Source organism: Leucoraja erinacea, chromosome 3, assembly GCF_028641065.1.
Source record: "Leucoraja erinacea ecotype New England chromosome 3, Leri_hhj_1, whole genome shotgun sequence".
Classification (NCBI taxonomy): Eukaryota; Metazoa; Chordata; class Chondrichthyes; order Rajiformes; family Rajidae; genus Leucoraja; species Leucoraja erinaceus.
In genome coordinates, this window is record NC_073379.1 from 72,940,770 (window position 1) to 72,963,303 (window position 22,534).

Below are 22,534 nucleotides of genomic sequence, written 5' to 3' on the forward strand. Positions count from 1 at the left end.
GACTTGAAGCAGTCATTGCATGCAAAGGATATAGAACAATATACTAAACATGACTACTTTCATTTACACGACACTGCTGTGTCCCAAACATTATGATGCCCTGAAATGGGATAACTATGTATAAACACTGCTGTAATTTCTACATGGTTAAACCAAAATGTATAAAAATAGCCTTTATTAAAATCTGACAATGTGATCTTTAACCACATGTGATTTTTCCATTACAAATCTCAAATTATGGAGTACAGAGGCAAATAAATAAATGATGGGTCTTTGTCCCAAACATTATGGAGGGTACTGTAGGTATAGGGCCTGAATTTGGGTATGAGTGTACAGGAAGGATAATTCATATTAAAGAGGGCACTGTATCCAACATTTTTAACATCCACCTCAATTCCAGTACTTTCAATTCCAGGTGCCCCTCAATTTCTCACCACAGTTTCCATTGATATTTCAAGAATATTTAACAGTGAGCACTGGTCCTATACAAAATGGGGATTTAATAGTGGAAAACAAATGGCAGTAGATGAATTACGTATGTTTTATGAACAATTAGTACAATCAGAAAACCTTGGAAATGATACAGAGCAAATTGTTGGAGCTGAGAAGTCTCCAGGTCCTGGTGAACTTTGTTCTTGAGTGAAAAGAAGTGGCTATTGGGAAATTTGAAGTGGTTTTAATATTTAATAATTCCCCAGTTGTGTGTAGGTACCATTAGACTGCAACAAAGCGAATGTAACTCCTTTATTGAAAAGGGTCAGGAGATGGAATGCAGGAAACTACAGGCCAATTAGTTTAACTTGTGCCTTTGGGAAAATATTACAAGCTATAATTCAAGATGTTGGAGCAAGACACATGAATACTCAAACTAGATGGTAAAGTCAGCATGGCTTTGTGAAAGGTCTATCATGTTTGTCCAATTTATTAGAGCTCTTTAACATATCTTCAAAAGGGAAATAAGTGAACACCCTATTAAGGTACCACAAATGATATTGCATAAAATAAATGCTCGTGGAAATATTGACATGGACGGCAGATTGGGTGTCTTAGCAAACAAAGAATAGGCAAGATATGGGTCTTTTCTGTTTAGCGAGATCGAACAATTGGTGTACCAGACGGATTGGTGCTGGCGGTTTCAACAAGTTATATAAATGATTTGGATGAAGCACCAATGACATCTTTGCTAAATTCGGTGATAGAAACATAGAAAATAGGTGCAGGAGTAGGCCATTCGGCCCTTCGAGCCTGCACCGCCATTCAATATGATCATCCAACTCAGTATCCTGCACCTGCTTTCTCTCCATACCCCCTGATCCCTTTAGCCACAAGGGCCACATCTAACTCCCTCTTAAATATAGCCAATGAACTGGCCTCAACTACCTTCTGTGGCAGAGAATTCCAGAGATTCACCACTCTCTGTGTGATGACACAAAGATGGGAATGAAAATACATTTTGAAGAGGACAGGGATAGGAATACAAGCGAGCTGGCAAACATCCTGCAAGTGGACTGTTATGTGGGAAAATATGATACCATCCATTTTGGCAGGAAAAATAAAAAACACATTAGTGAAACTATGGGAAATTGCAGATAGATCTGGTTGTCCCAGTGTATGAGACAAAAGGCCGATATACTGATCCAAAAATACTGATACATCGTGAAAACTGGCCTTTTCGGCTTACATGTCCACGCCAACTATTGCTCACCCATTTACACTAATCCTATGTCATCCCGCTTTCTCATCCATCCCCTATATACTAAGGCCAATAATTGAACCCTTAAGTCATGTCATCACAGGGAGGATGTGCAAATACCCAAACAGGTGAAAGGTTATCACTGGTAGACTGGAATACAAAAAAAAGTAAAAAGTAAAGTATCCTTTATTGTCATTATGACCTTGCGGTCTGAACAAAATGTTGTGCCTTGCAGTCATACATATAATAAAAGGGAGGTTACAATCAGGCCAACCATGATCATATTAAATGGCAGAACAGGTTTGAGGGGTTACACTATGCAAATTGACCATCCAACCTTGATTCATCATTTTGAATTTGAATAATGGCTTTGGAGCAATTTGCTTGCTGGAAAAAAAATAATTATGTCATTAGAAGAAAAAAAATCTTTTTTGATTTATAGGGAGCTTGACGTACTCATTTTTATGTATTTGTATTTCATAATTTAAAATACTTACAGGTAATCATTTAGTGTGGCATTACTGACAAAGGCAGTACTTCCAATGATTCCTTGTTGGAAATAATGGTAAACATATAAATAGTGAACATATAGTTGCAATGTTACAAGTGCCATGTATCGAGATTTGGATAATTCTGAATCAATGTTGGATGGTCAATTTGCATAGTGGCTAACAAAAGTTTAATTCAAACAAAATGGGAATAAAAAGCATGTTGCTAGAAATTCTATTGCAATAAAATAACTATGGGAAACCAATCTGCAAGGTGTGATGAGGCAATGAAAGCAGGAACTGCTCAGACCCCTCTTTCCTCCTGCTCTTCCACATACATGGCATTGCTATTCCACAGAAGCACCCAGACATGCACACTAATGTCCAATGATGCACAATATCTAAAAACCAACACATTTAATTGAAGTATGTAAATGAAGCAGTGGGGTGGCACGGAGGTACAGTTGCTGCCTTACAATACTTGCAGTACCGGAGACCCGGGTTTGATCCTGACTACAGGTGCTGTCCGTATGGAGTTTGTACATTCTCCCCATGACAGCATGGGTTTTCTCTGAGATCTTCGGTTTCCTCCCACACACCAAGACCTACAGGTTTGTAGGTTAATTGGCTTGGTAAATGTAAAGATTTTCCCTAGTGGATGCAGGATCGTGTTAATATGTGGGGATAGCTGAAGGGCTACTTCCCATATCTCTAGAAATAAAACATCCCTGATTTAAAGGGGATCATCCGAAACGTCTGGTGCTGGGATCTAGCTTCAACTTGATGTACGAAGGCACAGCAGCTCCAAGAGAGCTTTTCCCCTGGGCTTACCAAATATCATCACTGGTCAAAACTACCACATCCCTAACTCATTGATGCTACTTGCTCAACCCACAAGTCAAATACGAGCCCCACCTTGGTCCTGAGGGTCTGATCTACCCTCATCCACTCCATCGATAGGTGAAACTCCTGCACTCTGCACAATCCGTCTCCTCACCTAATCCAATCACACAAACAGTTTTTGTCTACTTGTGGAGTGAGTGGACAGACCTTTCAACCGCCTATCTAATATAATTTTATGGTATTGATCTGAGCAATTAATGTGCCTTTCAGAGTGCTGAAGAGTTGCCAGGCCAAAACAATTTTTATCACGAGTTTTATTACAATAAAGTTACTTTACTATGGAAAACTTTCCAAATTAACAGCGAGCCAATAATGCACTCTTTAATTAGAGACTAGAGATGAATTAAAAACAAATCAATTGAATAGTTACTTAATGTTCAATTTTTTCCTCAAGCATTAATTTGTGCTGAATTATGGTAATGGGGGTCGGTAGTCACCCTTTAAAACTTAATTCAAATGACATTTTTCACTTTTCAGATTGAAAGTAGGTACTAACAAGCTATTTGACCAATCACTTCCAAGGATACCATATGGTAATCAAATGCAGTAGTGCTGCAGGCAGACTTAAACCATTAGACAACCTTGCATACCCATCTCACTGGGGTTAGTCAACAGCAATCAGGAGCACCGATCCTGGTCGATTTTCTTCTCTCCTTGAAGTTGGGCAGTAAAGACAGATGCGGCACCATTAATGTTGGCACAACTGAGATCAATTAACTCAGCAGAGACAAAGGCACAGCTTCTCAGTTATAACCAGCTGAGACTCAGCTATGTCTGAAGGGCTTTAGCCTCATGAAAATGCATTAAACTAATCTCATTAATGAAAAGACTTGCTTATTAATTCTCAAGCTCGATCAGAACAAATGTAGAATTAGGCAAAGAACAGGAAAGCCATCTTTCATTTCTTAAAACTACTTTTTGGACAGGTTTTTACCAAGGTAACCACTCTAAAAATGGATTTACATTGTAACAACAATTGTACGAGTTTAAAACTCTGGTAACATATATTTTCAGGCCTTTTGTTCAGTTTCTCGGTCCCAGTGGCATCACCACCTTTAAAAAATAATCTTGCACCATCAGAAAACTTCTCCCACTTTTAATCTAACAAAGATCACAAGTGTACAGGGTTGTTTGATGTGAGCCAATGGAAAATCATGATACTCAATAACTATAAATAATGCAAACCCTGTAATCTCTGTATGACAGCTGTACAGTGGGAAGCTGAATGTCCTCAATATTGCATTCAGGTGGCCATGATGCTAATGGTGTGTCTCATTATTATTCTGCAAATGTTACAACTTGAGATTAGTGATTAAAATTCACATATTCCAAAGTTGCTGTCAGACTTTGTCCTTAGTATCTCAATGTCTGCATCACTTTCAACACCGGGAAATTACTGTATTCATATGAATTATGAAACAACTCAGTACTAACATGTCTTGTACATTTTTATCTAGGTATTCTTTCAACAATCTGATGTCTAAAATAGTTTAAATTTATTCCATATTTTTCAGCATTCTTAATCTAATTGTCCTCCTCTTCCTGAATTTGATACTAAAATATTATGGTTTTATACTTCCTTCCCAAACTTTTCAATATTAATTTCACAGCCCTATAATCTAATTGGTTAAGATGACACGAGGCTCTTTTGCCTATTCAGTCAAATCTAGATTCCACAAAGAGTCCTTTTCAGCAATTTGCCACGTGAAAATTTAAAATCCGAAAATGTGGAAGATACGGTTAAATATCATGATGGTAAAAATTATAGGCAAGTCACCCGCTTAGATTACTTGTATGCGTGCAACTTGCTCTAAAAATGCAGATGAAAAGTTTCAATAAACAACTGTGGAGAAATCAATTGTATAATTTTATACTGTTGACATTAGAAACTAGATACCTACATGACAAGATTTCAAATAGATTTTGGGATGAGAAAATGACATTGAACTTACCTGATAAGATGTCTTTAATGAAGAAAACATTATTTCTAGTGGGTTATGGGTCTTTTTCCTGGTTAAATGCAGAATGATCATATTTTCTACACACTCCATTTATGTAACAATTTAGCATATTCAATCCATCATCCTTAACAATTGATCACCAAATCAAACAAGTACAAGAGACAGAACACCAGGCAGTTTCATTGTCCAAAAGACAAACACTCCTAACAGAAACAATGCACTCTTTCCATTATGGTATAATCTTATTTTCTGCTTATAACATTGTCTCCAACATACTTTTGAGACCAAACAAAGATAACATGATGGAGATATAAGAAACTGCAGTTGCTGGAATCTTGAGCAAAACACAAAGCGTTGGAGGAACTCAGTGGGTTTCATGGGGAAAGAATGGATAGGTGATATTATAGGTCAGTACACTTTTTCGGATTGAAAGTTAAGATGATCATTCCGAAAAAAATGTACTCAGTCCACAAGCTTGGTTCTGTGCATTTCTTAGCCAGAGGAGATTCACCAGAATGTTTCCAGAATGGGATTACTTTAGTTATGGGAAAAGATTAGCTAGGCTGGGCTTGTGTTCCCTGGAGCAAATGAGGCAGAGAGATAGCCTGGTGGAAGTATGCAATAGAGGCATAAGTATGGTAGATAATTAAAATCCTTTTAACATGGCAAAGGTATCATTCACATGCAGGCATGGGTTTAAATCGAGCTGAAGCAGATTTAAAGGAGTTTTGCGGAGAATATATCTAGCTTTTAAACATAGAGTAGCTGATATCTGGAAAGTCGGGTGGGAGATTACAACCTTCACATGATCCACCTTGTTTCGACTAATGCAATCAACCCGATGTGCATAAATCAATAGTTGTGCACGCCATATGCAAGAAGAAGAAGATCTGGAAAAAGTTGCCAGAGGTCGTGGTGGAATCAGATACAATCACTACGTTTAAGAGGCATTTATTCAGATACTTAGATAGACAAGGCATAGACAGATATGGACCTAATGTAGGAAAATGAGTTCAGTGCAGATGGAAAAGTTAGCATATTCTTAGTGGGTCCCGTTTCCGTGCAGTATAACAGTTTCCTTCAGAAGTGAAGACAAAACTAATTTCAATAATTTAGACATGCAGCATATGTGTGATCCATGACTTGCTTAAATAAATGAACTGTATGGATTGTTGGAAGTGAAATGTGGCTGCTCTTAAATGGCACAACAAGCTACTCAGATGAACAAAGACGATTAGACATGGACTACAAATACTGGCCTTGGTAATGTAGTCCACATCCCCAAAAATGAAAAAGTCAGAAAAGATCAAGAGGATTAATTGAACACGTGCAAGCAGAATAAAATTCGTCAGATTCTGTACCATAGAAATATAAAATATAAAAAATGCACAAGTCATGCAACATTTGTGGAAAGAAAAGCATGATTAATGTTTCAGGTTGATTGCCTTTCTTCAATCAACACAAATTGTGATTAAAACTCATTAATCCATGATATCAATTCTGATTCTTTCTATCCAATACATCAATTATTGTCAGTATTTTGTTATCCCTCCAGTTTGGGAGGATTCTACCTTGGTCTAACTCCCAGAATCCAATACTAAATGAACAGCTGCAAACCTCTAACTAGCATACTTGTTGCAGTCAGATGAAGAAATGTATAATTCATTCCATGCAATCAATGTCCACCACTTAGATCAATGCTACTGTCGCCATCTTTCATACACAGTGCAAGATAAAACCAAGTAACCAACACACATTTATCAATTACATCTTCATCTCATCAGCGGTTACAAATTCTTCATTGCGATATTACATTTTAATGAGGTGTGAACAAATACTGAAGTGCAAACTTGGCTAAAATTTATACCTACTTTGAAATCAATCAATACGAAGCATTAACAATCAATCAATCTTTATTGTCATCTTGCAAAGCAACAGTTGTACAGTGCAAAATGAGAAGACGTTTCCCAGGGAATACCGGAGCATCGCACATGAAACTTAAAACATTTCACTCATAATAACAATAAAAACAATCCAGTCCCACAAATAAACAAACAGGTGATTGAACAAGACTGAAAATTCATCAGCAGACTTTAAAATGGGTACACATTTATTGAATAATAGTAAGCAACAGTACATTATAAATTATTATCACAGATTCTTAAATTACTTGCAAATAATCATCAACCACCCAAATCGATGCCAAGGCCTGGCAGTTTAATTGGTCAGGAATGCAACAGTTAGAATATCATGGGAAATAAATACATTTTTTTTACATTTCAGAGATAAGAAAAGGACTGAAAGAGAAAAAATTACGCAAGTGTCTCTTCTACAAGTGAAAACTCAATCAATAAGGAGGATGTGGAGACGGTGTAAAAGAGGTTTTACTAGATTATAGCATATTAAGTATAAGGAGAGGTTGTGCAAACTTGGACGTTTAAGAAGCTTTTGGATAGGCACATGGATATGCATATGGATCAGAGAAGATTAGTTTAACTTAACACCATGCTCAGCAGAGATATTGTGGGTTGAAGGGCTTGTCCCTGTGCTGTCCTGCTCTGAATCAAATGCAGCACCTATACAGTACTTACGTGGTGTCTTTCATACAATAATTTCCAGAGGGAAGAGTTGACAAAGCATAAGAATTAGGCAAAAATTTAGGAAAGGTGTATAAATACTGGAATGGATGAGTGGTTGCAGAGAAGCATGGGTAGTAAATAACAGATTGTTAAAAGGAATGAAAATAATTGAGAGCTATTTAATGATCTCATCGTGTGTAAATACCTATAAATATAGCAATTACATTTTCTACTTGCTTTACTCATCTGTGGCTGAAAGGCATTTATCTATTGCAAATGCCTCGAAACCCCAAAAGCCACAAGAATCAAGACAAAAATAATTTCATGAAATCATCCCTGATCCACAATAATAAGCACACTGCACTCTTGGCCACCAGGAAACTATAACCATATAACAATTACAGCATAGAAACAGGCCATCTCAGCCCTACAAGTCCGTGCCGAACAACTGTTTTTCCATTAGTCCCACCTGCCCTTCTCATCCATATGCCTATCCAATTTATTTTTAAATGATACCAATGAACCTGCCTCCACCACTTCCACTGGAAGCTCATTCCACTCCGCTACCACTCTCTGACTAAAGAAGTTCCCCCTCATATTACCCCTAAACTTCTGTCCCTTACTTCTGAAGTCATGTCCTCTTGTTTCAATCTTCCCTATACTCAAAGGGAAAAGCTTGTCCACATCAACTCTGTCTATCCCCTCTCATCATTTTAAAGACCTCTATCAAGTCCCCCCTTAACCTTCTGCGCTCCAGAGAATAAAGACCTAACTTATTCAACCTATCTCTGTAACTTAGTTGTTGAAACCCAGGCAACATTCTAGTAAATCTCCTCTGTACTCTCTCTATTTTGTTGACATCCTTCCTATAATTGGGCGACCAAAATTGTACACCATACTCCAGAAACTAAAAACTCTCTGAATTTTCCTGATTACATGATTCATGCCCCAGAGTCAAAATGCTGTGGGTTCAAAAGTCAGAACCCAGCAATTTAATAAATAATTTAGGTGGATATTTCAATCACTACGGTAGGCCTCCCTCGGTCATGACTGACCATGGGTGATGCATCCTGGTTGTTGGCTGCTTGCTCCAAACCTCGACTGGAGCAGCATCACTTGTAGCTGAAGAGACCAATGCAGGAGTGACAGTCTCTGTCGCAAAGGTCACATTTGTGTGGGGTCCTTGGTTTGTTGAAGTTGCTGCGCTCCTTTCTGCGTGCCCTCTTGTCTGCCGCTGCGTTCAACAGTTTCTCTTCCCTCATTTTGAGATGTTGGTTCAGGGTTCTCTCCACCTCGTGTGGTCAGCTGCAACGCTCTCCCAGGACTCCACATCGATGTCGAACGCCTTCATATCTCTCTTGCAGGCATCCTTGTAACGTAGCTGGGGGCGGCCGATAGTTCTCCTCCCAGATGTCAGCTCTCCATAGAGGATGACTTTTGGAATACGGCCATCGTCTATGCGGTGGACATGGCCCAGCCACCGCAGTCTGCGCTGCCCGAGTAGAGTGTACATACTGGGAAGGCCAGCACGAGACAGGATCTCAGCGTTGGATACTCTGTCTTGCCAGGATATGCCCACGATACGGCGGATGCTTCTCAGGTGGAAGGTGTTGAGTCTTCTCTCCTGCCTGGCATTTGTAGTCCATGTCTCACTGCCATATAGCATCGTGCTGATGACACAGGCGTTGTAGACAGCTATCTTTGTCTTTACTGTCAGCGTTGGGTTGGTCCACACTCGAGTTGTGAGGCGAGCGAGAGTTGTAGCTGCCTTCCCTATCCTCTTATCAATCTTTGTGCCCAAGGTGAGGTTGTCGGTGATGGTGGAGCCGAGGTACGTGAACTGATGGACGTCATCAATTTTGTAGTCGTCAATGGTGATAGAGGTGGCGCCTCTGTATCCTGTCTCAAAACATTCGTCTTCTTCAGGCTAATGGTCAGCCCAAAGTCCTTGCGTGCCCGATAGAAGCGGTCCATCAGTGACCGTAGTTCCTGCTGGGTGTGGGACACAACTAACCAGTAGATACGTGTTGGTGACAAGGCCAGCATTCTACACCAATCTCCAATTGCCCGAGACCTGAACAGAACTGAAGCTGTCCACTTCCATGGTGAACTATGAACACATATCCCCAGGTCTGTAATCAGCGCCGATGCAAAATAACCCAACCACCACTCAACTGTGCTCTTATTTTGGAAATACATAAATCAAATTAAACAAACTATAAGAAACTTCCATTTTGAAATGTAATGGACATTCTTGAGAAAATGTCCAGTGTTTGTTCATAATATATCCTGTCAAAGCATTGACCATTGTGTATTTAAGAGAGACACAAAATGCTGGAGCTACTCAGCGGTGCAGGCAGCATCTCTGGATAGAAAGAATGGGTGACCATATAACATATAACAATTACAGCACGGAAACAGGACATCTCAGCCCTACAAGTCCGTGCCGAACACCTTTTTTCCCTTGGTCCCACCTGCCTGCACCCATACCATAGCCCTCCATTCCCTTCTCATCCATATGCCTATCCAATTTATTTTTAAATGATACCAACGAACCTCCACCACTTCCACTGGAAGCTCATTCCACACCGCTACCACTCTGAGTAAAGAAGTTCCCCCTCATGTTACCCCTAAACTTCTGTCCCTTAATTCTGAAGTCATGTCCTCTTGTTTGAATCTTCCCTATTCTCAAAGGGAAAAGCTGATCCACATCAACTCTGTCTATCTAGCATCCCTCTCATCATTTTAAAGACCTCTATCAAGTCCCCTCTTAACCTTCTGCGCTCCAGAGAATAAAGACCTAACTTATTCAACCTTTCTCTGTAACTTAGTTGTTTAAACCCAGGCAACATTCTAGTAAATCTCCTCTGTACTCTCTCTATTTTGTTGACATCCTTCCTATAATTGGGCGACCAAAATTGTACACCATACTCCAGATTTGGTCTGACCAATGCCTTGTACAATTTTAACATTACATCCCAGCTTCTATACTAAATGCTCTGATTTATAAAGGCTAGCATACCAAAAGCTTTCTTTACCGCCTTATCTATATGAGATTCCACCTTCAAGGAACTATGCATGGTTATTCCCAGATCCCTCTGTTCAACTGTATTCTGCAATTCTTCTTCCTGGCTTATCTTTTGCCTCAGGCTTGACTGATCTCTTATCCCTTTGTTTCCTAAATAATCAAAATCTATTGTACTCTGTCTTAATAAAGTCAGAGAAATGAGCCACCACATCCCCTTTTCCAAAGAATTTCAAACACTGATCACCATCTGGCTGTATACAATTCTTCTCAGCTCAGCCTTGAATAACTAACCACTTGTTTGGGGACTGGGACCCTTGGTTTTAGGAACACCAGCCATACCTCACTCTACCTAAAGGGGCTGTCCCACTTGGGCGGCCTAATCTGCGAGATCTGGCGAGTTTGCCCTCGACTCATACTCGCAGCATGGTCGACACAAGGTCTGTAACTCTCCTTCATGCTCGAGAGTAGTCCCTGTGTACTCAAGGCCTCAGCTAGGTCACGACGTATGTTAAAAAATGCCCGCGAGTAAAAAAGGTCACCATGGAAAAAATCGATACTTTTTTACTCGTAGGTTTAGTCGAAGTAGGTCGGAATGTTAGTCGTAGGTAATCGAGGGTAGTCGTAGATAGTCTTCATCATAGTCGAAGGGAGGTCGTCTTCACTCTCCACTATTCGGTGTCCAATTTTCCCGAAGTTAGTCGTAGCCAGTCTAAGCTAGTCTTTCAGCATAGACGCAGGAGGTCTTCAACATGATATTTTTCCCTAAACTCTCCTAAACTGGCCAATTAGGTTGCCCAAGTGGGACAGCCCCAACAGTTTTATGAACTTTAGGTACATGCCAATTTTCTCTTGAGAAAAGATTAAGAGTGATGACCTAATAGATTTGGATAAAATTATGAGATTTTGTTGATGGATTGTACATGGAGAACATTTTTTCTCATGAGGAAAAGGACATGATGAGGGGCTTTCGAAATAAGAAATCCTATTACAAATTTTGAAGAAACCTCTTTACCTAGAGCCATGAAAATATGGAACTCTATACAATAAACAATAAGTGCAGGAGCAGGCCATTCGGCCCTTCGAGCCAGCACCGCCATTCAATGTGATCATGGCTGATCATCCCCAATCAGTACCCCGTTCCTGCCTTCTCCCCATATCCCCTACCTCTGCTATTTTTAAGAGCCCTATCTAGCTCTCTCTTGAAAGCATCCAGAGAACCTGCCTCCACCGCCCTCCGAGGCAGAGAGTTCCAGACTCACCACTCTCTGTGAGAAAAAGTGTTTCCTCGTCTCCGTTCTAAATTGCTTACTCCTTATTCTTAAACTGTGGCCCCTGGTTCTGGACTCCCCAACATCGAGAACACATTTCCTGCCTCCAGCGTGTCCAAACCCTTAACAAACTTTTATGTTTCAATGAGAATCCCTCTCATCTTTCTAAACTCCAGAGTGTACAAGCCCAGCTGCTCCAGTCTCTCAGCATATGACAGTCCCGCCATCCCTGAAATTAACCTTGGAAACCTACGCTGCACTCCCTCAATAGCAAGAATGTACTTCCTCAAATTAGGGGATCAAAACTGCACACAATACTCCAGGTGTGGTCTCACTAGGGCTCTGTACAACTGCAGAAGTACCTCTTTGCTCCAATACTCGATTCCTCTTGTTATAAAGGCCGACATGCCATTCGCTTTCTTCACTGCCTGCTGTACATATATGCTTACTATACAAAATAGAATGGTTGAAGTGAATAGTAGAGATATTGTACAGATGCTGGTATATTCAAAAGATAGACACAAAATGCTGGAGTAACACAGCAGGCCGGGGCTGCATATCTGGAGAAAAGGGATGGGCGATATTTTGGTTGGAACACGATTTGGTTCTGACTAGCATCACTTTTCTTGAGAGATGCTGCCTGACCCACTGAGTTACTCCAGCACTTTGTGTCTATCTTCTGTATAAACCATCATCTGCAGTTCCTTCCTACACAAGAAAATCCCAGTTTTAATTCACAATGAAAATATGCAGAAGCTGTAAATCTGAATTAAAACAGAAAGTGGAGGAACTGGCCAGGAACACAGGCAGAATCTTTGGAGAATCAACTCAAAACATAACTGATTCTGTGTCCACAGATGCTGCCTGATCAGTTGCACATCTTCAGAATCTGTTTTATTTCCTGATTTTAATCAATATTCTCTGCCATTTTAGCCACCAGACTGAAAATAAAGTCAATATAGCCAAGTCAAGTCAAGTTTATTCGTCACATACACATACGAGATGTGCAGTGAAATGAAAGTGGCAATGCTCGCGGACTTTTGTGCAAAAAGACAAACAACCAAACAAACTATAAACCCAATCATAACACATATACCTTTACATAATAAATAATGGAAGGAAAAACGTTCTGTAGAGTTAGTCCCTGGTGAGATAGGCGTTTACAGTCCTATTGCCTCTGGGAAGAAACTCCTTCTCAACCTCTCTGTTCTCACCGCATGGCAACGGAGGCGTTTGCCTGACCGTAGCAACTGGAACAGTCCGTTGCAGGGGTGGAAGGGGTCTCTCATGATATTGTTGGCTCTGGAGTTGCACCTCCTGATGTATAGTTCCTGCAGGGGGGGGTGAGTGAAGTTCCCATAGTGCGTTCGGCCGAACGCACTACTCTCTGCAGAGCCTTCTTGTCCTTGGCAGAGCAATTCCCAAACCAGATGGTAATGTTCCCGGACAAGATGCTTTCCACCGCCGCTGCGTAGAAGCACTGGAGGATCCTCAGAGACACTCTGAATTTCCTCAATTGCCTGAGGTGGTAAAGGCGCCGCCTTGCCTTACTCACGAGCGCTGAGGCGTGTGATGCCCATGTCATATCCTCGGAGGTGTGGACTCCCAGATATTTAAAACAGTTCACCCTATCCACAGGATCCCCATTAATCCTCAATGGAGTGTACATCCTCGGATGATGTGCCCTCCTAAAGTCCATGATCAGCTCCTTCGTTACCAGTAAGTGAAAATAGCCTGCCAAAGATGGGTAGCAGAAGCAAGAGGTGGTTAAAAAAAAAAAACTGTCGCTCTCCCTAAATGCACTCATCCGTTTCCTCTTCCTAAACATGCTCATTTGTTTCCTCTCACAACTTTCAGGAAAAATATTCCGCTGATACCATAATGGAAGATAGTTAGGCGATAATGTCTGACAGCTCTCTGCTGAAGTCTCTTGAAACAGGTAATGTAATTCAATGGTTAAAAAATACTTCCAGCCACAAGGTACAAGACGCCCAATGGAGTGTAACTAATCTATAATACTAATGGAAAACAGTTCAACGTACATTGCCTGAACTCAGAACCAAGGTCACCCCAACCTGCGTGCAGACAATGCTCGGGAACACATGCATTTGGAAGCAGAGTTCCAAGCCATCGTCAACTTCTTCACCAAAGTATATGAGAGGACGAGTCTTACATTTAACATTTACAAAACCAGCTTGCCCCTGCCACACAAGATCACCTCCTGCCAATAAAAGTCTGCACAAGACTCTGAAGCTATGGTGCACATCCCATATGTTGGGTAACATAATAAATGCAACACCCCCCTCAGTGCAACACTATACCATTTGGTCATCTGAAATGACGATTGAAGATCAAGACGAGATTGAAGACATGGTCTAGTGGGCAAAGACCCTAGATGCTTGAGATTTAGACAACCTAGAGCAGGCATTGCAAAGCACTAGAGAGGTACTATTAATGCCGGCTCTACAAAACCCAGAAAAATCCAGGGCTCTAAATTAACAGTTGCCAGGGTGCCAATGGCCACCTAGTCCTGCTGGGCAACCTAAACGCCGTGCCATTTTGCCCGGCTTTGCAAGCACCCAGGACACCTTTTCGTTCAACTCTGAGTGGGCCCCCCTCTCTATCTCTTTCTCTCTCTGTCACTCTCTGTCTCCGCCCGTCATCTGTATCCGTGCCGGGCTGCCGGTTCTCCGCTCTCCGCCCTCCGCCCGCTCCTCATCCGCCGGCACGACCAGCCGCCTTGCACATGCGCACCACCACGGCCTGCACATGAGCACAACCACGGCCAGCATATCATCGGTCGCCCTGCACATGCGCACTGTCACAGCAACTGGTCTGCGCCAGGCACTTTCTCCCTCCCTATGCATTGTGGAAGATCTGGCTGCCATTGCTGTCCGGTCGCCGCCTCGCTGCGACTGCTGAAAACCAACGCAGAATCACTCCCTGCAGTAACTCTTGCTTCTTGGTTTCCTGGTCCTCCAAAAATATTACAAATGGAATTTAAATTGGAGTGGACCCTCCACCACCAAACTCTGAAAAATAACAGCCTATTGCACTTTATCTGTTTATTTATTGTGTATATATATGGTCTATGGTATGTAGACACAAGTTATCAATGTATAACATTTTGTGTGTTGGAAAACAAAATACAGTGGCGCAGCTGGTGGACTTACTGCCTCACATACCAAAGATCTGTGTTCGATCCTGTCCGCGGGCATTGTCTGTGCACATTCTCCCTGCAAGCGTGTGGGTTTCCTCCCACATCCCAAAGACGCATTGACTGGGTAGGTTAACTTGTCTCTGTAAAATTGCCCCTAATTTGTAGGGAGTGAGTGAGGAAAGTGGAATAACAGAACTTGTGCGAATGAGTATACAAAAATGCTGGAGAAACTCAGCGGGTGAGGCAGCATCTATGGAGCGAAGGAAATAGGCGACATTTCGGGTTGAGACCCTTCTTCAGACTGATGTGAGGGTGGGGGTGGGAAGAAGAAAGGAAGAGACAGAGACAGGGCTGCCAACATTGGGTGAGAATTGAGAGTGAGAAATTGCAATCTGCCACTTCTACCAATTCTAGGCTTCTGTTCCCTTGCCTGTAATTATATTACCATTTTTTACTTGCACTATTGTACCTTCCGTCTTCCTATCTCTCCTGATTTCTGCTCTTCCATACATTTAAGGATTTCGTTTTTTTCAAAATTTCAGACTCAACATTTGCAATTTATTTTACAATAGTTTTATGTTACTTTCATGTCACCAACCGTTTCCAGATGAAGCTGCAATTTACATGCATCTTGTATACCACATTCACTCCTCCGAGTTGGGAGACAGATTGAACAACAGCTTTGCAGAACACCTATATTCAGTCTGGAAGTAGGACTCCAAAATTTCAAATCACCTGTCATTCAAATTCTCAATCTTGTTCCCATGTTCATTTCGAGTTCTGCCTCATATTCAACGTAATATAGTTCAACACAAAGTAGTGAAAAAACAACTCAACTTCTCTTTAAACATAAAGCAACCGTACAAACAAAATGTCATTCTGCTATTTTACATGTTCAGCATTGAGTGAGAAATTGCAAGGGAGCAAGGGAGAAATTGCAAGGGGGAGGGGGGGAGGCGTGTCTTACCTAAGACACCATCTGCAAGGTATTGTGAATGCGGGTGAGGCAGCATCTATAGAGCAGTAGACACAAATGCTGGAAAAATGCTAGAGTCTGAAGAAGAGTCAACAATACAATACAATCAGTTTTATTCGTCACATTCAGTCAAACTCGGACATAGACGCTGCCTCACCCGTTGAGTTTCTCCAACATTTTTGTCTACATTTTAAATAGTGTACGATGGGCTTAAACCAATTGCTCGTTCTTTACGGGGAACCCGCCAACTATTCTCATTGATGAGCATGGATCTATTTATTTTATATATGTGTTTTTTTTTTAAAGCGTGGGAACTTCTGTCATCAGCGTGAGAGCGTGAGAATTTCGTGAAATGCGTGAGTCTCACGCTCAATAAGTGAGAGGTGGCAGCCCTGCGGAGACAGTGGGCTGAGGGAGAGCTGGGAAGGGGCTACCTGAAATTGGAGGTCAATGTTCATACCGCTGGGGTGTAAACTGACCAAGCGAAATATAAGGTGCTGCTCCTCCAATTTACGGTGGGCCTCACTCTGGCCACGGAGGAGGCCCAGGACAGAATTTAGAATGGGAGGGAGAGTTGAATTGCTGAGTCACCTGGAGATTAGGTTGGTTATTACAAACTGAGTTCAACTGATTCCAACTGATAACTACGCACTTCGTCTGACCACAATATCGCAGATGTCATGCAAGCCGTCTTAAATGACCACCTAAACCCATTTGGCAACCTAAAAAGCTGCCTAGGTTGCCCGGCTGGAAACAGAGAAAAAAAGTTAAGTGAGAGCCTTCTGAAGTCAACATCACCAGCATCGAGACTCTACAAACACTCAGTTAGTGCTAGTGGACAGACTATGCCATTCCTATGCCTGATATCAGACTTCAGCAATAAATATTCCATTCCAAATGCTATCGCATAAATAAATTGCCAGGAAGCCAGAGGAAAAGATTCAAGGATGTCCTTGAAAAATGCCACATTATCACCAGTTCCTGGGAATTCCCGACCTGGCATTGCTCAATGTGGAAAGGGGGCATTTGGGATAGCACCAAGAATCTCGAGTCTAGGTGTCAAGAGCACACATAAGCCAAGAAGGAATGGTAATAGGAACACACCATCGCCAAAACAGCCTACCCGCTCTCCAGGTCAATCACCGCCTGCCCCACTCATGGCAAAACCTGTAAAGGACTTTCCCACACTAGCCTCAGTCACTTCAGAACTGGAGTGGTGACATGTATCCTCAAGGACAAGACAACCACTTTTCATGTTCCTTCTCATAGAGTCTTACACCAAAAAAAGGAAATGTACCGTTCAGTCATATAATAAATGTGTCAGTTAATTTACACACAATTATGTGGGAGATAGAAACATAGAAAATAGGTGCAGGAGGAGGCCATTTGGTCCTTCAAGCATGCACCGCCATTCATTGTGATCATGACTGATCATCCACAATCAGTAATCCGTGCCTGCCTTCTTCCCATATCCCTTGATTCTGCTAGCCCCTAGAGCTTTAACTAACTCTCTTTTAAACGTATCCAGTGAATTGGCCTTTACTGCCTTCTGTGGCAGAGAATTCCACAAATTCACAACTTCCTGGGTGAAAACATTTTTCCTCATCTCAGTTTTAAATTGCCTCTCCTTTATTCTTCGACTGTGGCCCCTCGTTCTGGACTCCCCCAACATTGGGAACATTTTTCCTGCATCTAGCTTGTCCAGTACTTTTATAATTCTATACCTTTCTATAAGACCCCCTCATCCTTCTAAATTCCAGTGAATACAAGCCCAGCCTTTCCAATCTTTCCTCATATGACAGTCCCGCCATCCTGGGGATTAACCTTGCGATGGAAATCCTACACTGAGTTTTCTCATTTTCAGTTTAATAACTTGCAAAAACACAACACTTCTCCTTGGATTCTTGAGCACATAAAAACGTAGTACCAGAAAAAATGTTTACTCAATACTATGCACAATTAAATAGCAAAAGAAAAAAAAATGAACTTGCAGTTTCAAAAATTAAATGTTATCATTGTCAATTAATTGTCTTTTGAAATGTAGTCAATGATGTGATGATACAGGAAATGTAGCACCAATCTACTCACTGTAAGATTCTATCAACAATAATGGAGCTAATTGATCATATAAGATCTTGTTTAGTGATGTTGGTTAATGAATGAATATTGAGCAAGAACCAGAGACTTCAAATATTAATTTAGTGCCATAAATTTTACATTTATACGATGAGGACTGACAGGGCCTCGGGTTAAACAGCCAGAATAGTGGCCTAAAACCTGAAAGTGAAGGTACATGTCGGATTGGTGGACAAACTAGTGTTCGATGAGAATCCAATTTTAGGAGGGGAAAAAAGACTCATTCCAATATATTGTGATGTTTCTTGGCTTGTAACAAGAGCAAGTTCTGTTCAGAGAAATCAGTGAAACTAATTAGCAATACATACCGAGATATAATTTGAGCTTCGAGACAGATTATTACTTGGCAACTTCACAGGCAAGAGGTCAGAAGAGCTCGGAGGTCACAGCAATGTTACACCATCTGATTTCACTAAACAGTTATTCAAGACTAAATGAGCTTTAATGTATGCCCATAACTACTTTCATTAAATGATAAAATGAGCTAGCCTTTCAAACAAATATTGATTTGTATCATACAATGTCAAAATAAGCAATGAGTTTGGATTTCAATCTTATTTTTAACGAGTATGCTTTTGCAGTTCAATTGACCATTGAAATGAAAAACTATCATGTGTGTGAAAATAGGAGACTGACATAAACAAACTGTATTTAAACACTGCATCCCAGAAAGATGAACATAAAACTCCCAAGTATAAGTCTTTCACATCTTAGGCCTAGCTCTGTAGCTAATTGAGAAAGGACATTGCGTAAATGTTCTTGCAATCTATATTTCACCCATTCCAATCACAAATACATCTTCATGCAGGATCTGGAAAATCAGACATCAATTCCCTGCTCAAAATCTTTAAAGTCCTCCTTAAAATGAAAAATGTGAAGGATAATCTCAAACAGATAAGAGATGTGAACCAGGGTGGAGAAGAAGTGGAGGAAATGTCCTGTCAATTATGGCAAAAGAAAACATTGGTTACGTAAAAAGACTTATCAGAGGTATTAATGAAAGTGACATCATTAGAACAGGGGCAATGGAGGGAAGTAGAGGAAATATAATGGCTTCCTCAAAAAAATAAAGGTAGGCAAAAGCATAATTATCAGGCATAGTTCAACTTAATTCATTAAAAAAGTTTGTCTGTCCTAAAACCATTCTTTCAGAATTAAGCCCTCCGTTTCTTCCTCGACCGCAGAACCAACCAATCATTAACCTACTTTTCAGAATTAAGGGTCAGCCTTTTATGCAAGTTCTTCGTCCATTTAAAAAAAAAAAATTGTCTCTAATATGACAAACTTTTCTCTCTATTAAGCCTATTTAATCTTTCCCACTTTAGCCTTTGAAAGAGACCCACATGCAACGACATAAATCAATCAACAGGCACAACCCTGCCCAAAATAACGACTAAAATGAAGAAGTTTCCATTCTGTACCCGGTTATATGTCTAGATCTGCAATGCGATATTTTATGCAGAGGGGAAGTGAAATAAAGTATTTTGGCACAGGAAGAACAAAAATGTAAAGATTCAAGTGATACAAGCATAAAAGCACACATAAACAGCTGTTAATTAAAGACTACCTTCCGCTTCAACCACTTCTACCAATTCTAGGCTTCTGTTCCCTTGCCTGTAATTATATTACCATTTTTTACTTGCACTATTGTACCTTCCGTCTTCCTATCTCTCCTGATTTCTGCTCTTCCATACATTTAAGGATTTTGTTTTTTTTCAAAATTTCAGACTCAACATTTCCAATTTATTTTACAATAGTTTTATTTTACTTTCATGTCACCAAGGCACTGTTTCCAGATGAAGCTGCAATTTACTTGCATCTTGTATACCATATTCACTCCTCCGAGTTGGGAGACAGATTGAACAACAGCTTTGCAGAACACCTATATTCAGTCTAGAAGCAGGACCCCAAAATTTCAAATCACCTGTCATTCAAATTCTCAATCTTGTTCCCATGTTCATTTCGAGTTCTGCCTCATATTCAACGTAATATAGTTCAACACAAAGTTGTGAAAAAACAACTCAACCTCTTTAAACATAAAGCAACCGTACAAACAAAATGTCATTCTGCTATTTTACATGTTCAGCATTAAAATAAAAGAGATATCCAGAAGAAGGAAGAAAACCCATTCCAGGTCTCAACTGTTCTATTCCCAGGAAGTATAAACACCCCTCACTTCTAAACATGAAGGCCTTATCCTTAATTCTGTAACTACCTTCAAGAACATGGATCAATGAGGAACTCGATACCAGTGCCCTGCACCGATTTTAAGTTAAAATCAATTTCATGTTGATGTGACAATTCATTGTAAACTCAGATATGAAAGGTCACTTTAAGAGACATCAAGGCAATAAACATATCACGTGGACTAATACAGTGAAGCTATCATTTACACACATAGTTCATAGATTAAAGGGCATGTTCACGCAATGGTAAAATAAAAAGCATGGGCATGCATGAAAAACTTTTATGCACCAGTTATAATCTGCATCTCACAGTCTAATAGAATAGTAAAAACAAAGTTAATCATGCCTTTCAAAAGGGAATTGGACAGTCCAGAGGCAAAACAATCTCTGGATCTGTGGAGGAGAAGTGTTGGGAAATAGGAATACCTGGATTGCTCTACAAGAGTTGTCACTGACATTGTAGGGCAAATAGGTGCCTAACAATTCTTATGATTTAATCGATTCTGATCGTCAGACCATCGGGAATGGTTAAATTTGTTTTAAAGAAAATAGCTATAATGCATTAGTTTTGCAATTTCAATCATTTCAACAGATTGTAATTTTAAGCAATTGCGTACAGTGCAAGAAAACATGGCTGTCCAATAAGATATATGGAATACTGATCTCCTCAAAATGACTGAGATTATTGTATTTTACACAGGTTTTTTCCAATCACAGCCTACGTTAAAATGACTTTAACTATATCATCACAAATTCAAACCTATGGAGAATGACACACATTCCAAAGTAATATTTTATATTTGTCCAAGTAGCTTATGATGTATGAAATAAATACAACAATATTTTAACAAACTCCAGCTTTCTGTTTAAAATATACCATCAAGTGTGCAGAGATTTTAAAAATAATGCAATTCGAGCTTCGCCCTACCATACAAGACATTTTCTTATGTATGTAACAGGTTACAACTATTGTCCATTTCAAACCACTGAATCCCTTGACAATTTCATATTTAACAACAACATGTGAACAATGAAACTGCACCACAAGAGCAAATTAACGGGTTACAGCACATGCTTGCACTACTAATTTTGAGTTTGTTAATAGTTCCTTGGTAACCAAGATATGGCCCAATGCCATAAAGCTTCCAAACGCTAATACAATTCTCAAATTTATATAATCTTCCACAAATGTTTACTCCTACTATATTCAAGGTTAGCTGGCTCCATCCCAGAGAAATGTCATTGCAAACAATTTAGACCACAATGAACATTATCATTCCCACTGGATTATCTAGATAAAAGAACAATAAATGAACTGAATGAGGATTAAAGACATACACCACATACAAGACACCTCGTTTGCCTACTCTGAAATCGTTGACATCTTCCATTTAAGGCAACATATAGCACATTCTGAGGGGCAGATTTATTGACAATTAACTTGAAAAATATGCATCTGGCTTCCACAAGCATAGCTGCAAGTGAAGTTGGGTGGTGGAGGGTAGATGAAATTAAACCAAGCACAATTCTCCACCTCCTGCACATGCAACATTTACCTGTCAGAACACGCGGTAAATAGAAAGCTTCTCATCCCGTTGTTCCCACCGCACTCACAAGATCCTTATCGGAACACTCGGTCTCCTAAACACTCACCTGCCCAGGTCTTCACCGATCTGGTAATAATCTTCCACATTTGCTTGGTTAAAAACGGTCATGGTAGCTGGCTACTGCATCCCAGCGTACACCCGGCCGTGTAAAGGTGACCAATTTCAGCATCCAGCAGGAAGAGCCTTCCTCGCTTGCGCCCGCAGTTTTAAATACATTCTGCCTGTGGAAAAGTTAATATTATACTTATGCACAAAACCGCTTTTTTTTTAAAAGAAATAAAAATGAACACCATGGGCGTTTCTCGACATTTAAAACAAATTAATTTCTTATGATTCAGCTACACGACATACAACAATAAAGCAATCAGTATTATTCCTCACAATGCAAAACCAGACAATTGTATTAATATAATAAAATAAACAAAAATATATTTAAAATCACACCCATTGTTGCCCTCACATAAATCCAGCGACACCCATATCTTTGAAATGGAACTGACTAGCGTGAACTCGTCAACACTGGCCAGCTACACGGGGCTGGACACACAA

General features: G+C 40.3%; 1 protein-coding gene across 1 annotated transcript in view; it reads right to left on the reverse strand.

Moving 5' to 3' along the window:
* The window catches only part of dapk1 (death-associated protein kinase 1), a 179,956-nt gene that overhangs the window by 156,311 nt on the left and 1,111 nt on the right, over window positions 1-22,534 (reverse strand). Inside the window, exon 2 of the mRNA XM_055632928.1 lies at window positions 22,032-22,206. Coding sequence (XP_055488903.1) covers window positions 22,032-22,093 — 62 coding nt within the window. The 5' untranslated portion in view covers window positions 22,094-22,206. The remainder of the gene's footprint in view (window positions 1-22,031; window positions 22,207-22,534) is intronic.